The 3,961-nt window shown below is 36.9% G+C and overlaps 1 protein-coding gene across 1 annotated transcript; it reads left to right on the top strand.

The window, feature by feature from the left end:
- The first annotated feature begins 517 nt into the window (after positions 1–517).
- Positions 518–3,257, top strand: LOC139844457 (uncharacterized). The gene is made up of 5 exons (XM_071834679.1): positions 518–806; positions 891–1,092; positions 1,205–1,380; positions 1,511–1,802; positions 2,239–3,257. The coding sequence occupies exons 1-5, from the start codon at positions 746–748 to the stop codon at positions 2,303–2,305; spliced, it is 798 nt and encodes a 265-aa protein (XP_071690780.1). The 5' UTR covers positions 518–745; the 3' UTR covers positions 2,306–3,257.
- Positions 3,258–3,961: the final 704 nt, after the last annotated feature.

Below are 3,961 nucleotides of genomic sequence, written 5' to 3'. Positions count from 1 at the left end.
TCAGATGTTGATCGAAAGTGTCAAAAATGAACCGATGCACAATATTGGGGTCCGATAACTCCGAAACCCAAACAGCACACTTAGAAAATGACGAGTTCACTAAATCTACATCAACCATATCATGAATATGTTTTGCACTAGTAGATTTAACAAAAACGAACAATGAACCCACATTACCCAAATACTTCGACACCGCAATTACTTCACCAAAAAGAGAACCCAGGACCGAAGCATTAACCTTCGAAGCATACGAAACAGGTAAAACAGTTACTTCCAACCAAGCATATCGATGGAAAGATTCTACGGATTCAGAAACAGGAGCGATCAAAACAAACTTAGGAAACGTGACTTACCGAAAGTATAAAAACAACACTTTATTGGGTTTGGGGTAACAGAGGGTATAATATGACAAATAACATATACTTCAGGGACTACATATATAATCACATAACTTTTAAAGTTACAAATGGCATCGTTTTTAGTAGTTCAGATAACCATCACAACTGAACTGATACCATGTTCGTGTAGCTATATAGACCTCGATTCTATTACTGATTTTATCAATTGATTATGCAAATCAGTCTTCAATTACACGATTACAGTTTCTAGTTTCTGTTTTGATTTCGTAGCTCACACTTTTCAATTAACCCTCGCCCACAAATAGACCTTCGCCGCCGGCTAACTATGCGCCACCACTACACCGGAAAATATACATAACCAATATTATACATACGTACAATATATTATGTATACCATACACCCCACAAAAATAACCTCTCGAGTTCCCCTGTTAAACCCTACTCGATGTACAGTTTAAACCCAACTGTTTCTGATTTTACTTTAAAATTTAAATCAACTCTAACACCCATCTTTATCTTTTTTAAATTCAGGTGTACCAAAGCATGGATTTACAAAAATCCTTTTACAAAACAAGGGATTTCATATGAGATCGATGAAGAAAATGGCATGGAGTTTAGAAATAGTTCGACCTGCCACCGAACTCTACGCTGATGAAGCCATTGAAGCTATAAAATTTGGAAAAGTTATTGGTGTTCCTACTGATACGTTGTACGGTTTCGCTTGTGATGCGTGGTATGTTTGTTAATACATGTTTGTTTTTTTGAATTTTTGATGCACTTAAGGTGTTTGATATTTTGTTTCAATGAATGTGTTGAATGTGAGTTGTTTTGTGTACTTGGTGCAGCTCTATTGAGGCGGTTAATAGGATATATGAAATTAAAGGGCGTAAACTTACGAGTCCTTTAGCAATTTGTGTTGGTGATGTTGGAGATATTGGACGATTTGCTGTTACGAATCATTTGCCTTTTGGTTTGCTCGATTGTCTACTTCCTGGGCCCGTTACTGTTGTCCTAAAAAGAGGTTTGTATTAAGGGGTACATTTGAGCCTAGCTCAGCTCACATATGTAATTAGTACTATTAAAATCTCTTATTGTATTCATGGCTCCTTTGTTGATTTGGTCTGATTTGCTAAAAGTTTCTTTCTTTTCAGGGGAATCAAGTATTCTTGAGAAGTCATTAAACCCAGGGATCGATAGTGTGGGAGTTCGTGTACCTGATTCCAACTTTATCAGGATGATTGCGCGTGGATCCAAAAGTGCACTGGCTTTGACTAGTGCAAACCTTAGTGGACAACCAAGTAGTGTAGACGTTAATGATTTCAAGAACTTGTGGGAACGATGTGCGTTTGTTTACGATGGTGGTATCCTTCCATCAGGCTGTGCAGGGTCAACTATTGTTGACCTAACTATACTCGGGAAATACAAGATTTTGAGACCAGGGAGGTAAGACATGAACAATAGTTTGCCGGTAGGCTTGTCAAAAACAGATTAAAACGAGCTATGTTTAGGGGTCGGATGGGGTGACTGATGGGCTTTTATTCCAAAATCTTTCTAGATTTTTAATTGATTTATCAGTGTATCAAATGTGATTATCGAATTCATACAAGTCCAGTTATAATCTATTATATTGCTAAAATGAGGTCTTATGAAATTAACGTTAATGATGATTATGGATATGACTCGTTAGAAATATACATGGAACCCGAATCAACCCAATCATAGTAGTTAGATAAGTCAAAATTGCCACCTCTACATTCATTACACATCATTTGCACATTTTTGATATCACCCTGCGTCCATAATCACTGTTAGTGTTACATAATCTATTAATTTGGTGGTAGTCAAAGTTTTTACTTAAATCATTATGTTATTTGTGCAGTGCCAAAGATGAAACTGTCTCAATTTTGGAGAGGCACTCTCTTGTAGAAGTAGAAGCTAGCCCTTAATATGCTCAAAAAGATTGTAACTTTACGCAAGCCTCACGGAGTAATACACTATACAGTGTCTCGATTTTTTGTTTCAGGTTTAAGTTGATATGTATTCAGGCTATAGTTAATTTCAATGTGATATTGAAGATGTGTATCAGTAGGTAAATAGAGTTGATGACAATTTTGTTGTCTTGTTTGCTTCCAATGAAAGCATATTTGAGATTCTAAGACGTGTGACCAGTGGCCAAGATAAAAGCACAGTTGCTTCTGTTTTAAAGCGTTTTTCTCATGCTTTGTAGCACCATCCGCAGGGACGACCAGAAATCAAGATTTTGATAAAACCGGTGGGTGCCTTGCCAGATGTTTAAAAGCAAAAAAGGCTTCCGATATTAGACTTGCAGCCATCAGTGTTTCGTCTTTCGTCTGCTACTCGTGGTGGATTAGGTGAACTCGCAGTTCTCAGAAGCAGCACTAGTAAAGTAACGGATATTGGATTAAAGGCCATTGCTCTTGGTTGTCATGCACTTACATCTCTTATGATATGGAATTTATCTGTTACATATGTAGGCGTTGCGGAAATGAAGTCTGGTAGTCAATTGTTCTTGCTAGGTTCACTATATCTCAGGGGTAGTCAGTCAAAGGAAGTACGGCGGGTTCAAGTAGGAAAAAATGAACTAAGAAGAAGGGCATAGAACAATGGAATTGTTCATTCAACAAGATCTGTTCGGATCAGACCATGTTGAATGAGATTGGTTTGACCTCTCGTTTGGAATTAACCTGCCATCGACAGATATCCCATGCCACGTTTCGTGAACAGCTATGCACGAGAATTAATGAATTGTTTTTGTTTACCCAACGCCCTGTATAGGGAAGTGATCCTTGGGGAAACAATAAGTTGCGTGCCGATGAGAGTTTAGTATGCAAGTGTGTTATTATAGGGTTTTGGTATGTTATACTCCGTAATGTCTTATTTGACAACATGTAATGAGTTGGTAGCTATAATGCATCAATTTTTTAGGGTTCATTGCTTAAAATAGGAACATAAGTTTAATTGCTTAAAATAGCAACATAAGTTGCGTGCTCTACGAATTACAGTAACGTACAATCGCTACTGGCGATACCAACATGAGCTATAAAACGTTGTTACGTACGAGAAATATGAAAACGTATACCTTTTCATAGTAAATAATCATCATGGCTGTTAAAGGTAGTTAAGAGAGGAGGTGAGTCTCTTAGAGCACTGAGAGTGATGACTGAGCACTGAGAGTGATGACTGAGGTCACTTGGTATGTCAGACGTGACTTGCTGATTCAGAAAAAGTGAAGAGTGGTGACTTATGTCAATTAGTGTGTTAAAATAATATTTATTATATTTAATAATTTATTCATTTGAAAAAAAAAAGCAAAAATAAGAAAAGGGGGTAAACATCCGTCGTCATTGCGACTGACATGGTGAAAAGGGCACAAGTGACTAGGGTGTGGAGTGGTGTCACTAAGTGACATGGGGGTGACATGTTCCATTCATGGTGCTCTTATATTCTTTACCTAGATGCTTAATCTAACAACCTAATAACTTTTCCTATTTAAATGGCTTTTATCTTTTAACTTCTAATTTTTTTTAATCTAATAGTTTGCTTTTTTTTTTTTTGGCGAAAAAACGAATACTCATATAGAA

The sequence above is a fragment of the Rutidosis leptorrhynchoides genome, chromosome 4 (genome assembly GCF_046630445.1).
Source record: "Rutidosis leptorrhynchoides isolate AG116_Rl617_1_P2 chromosome 4, CSIRO_AGI_Rlap_v1, whole genome shotgun sequence".
Taxonomy (NCBI): Eukaryota; Viridiplantae; Streptophyta; class Magnoliopsida; order Asterales; family Asteraceae; genus Rutidosis; species Rutidosis leptorrhynchoides.
This window is presented reverse-complemented; position numbering and strand designations above follow the sequence as displayed.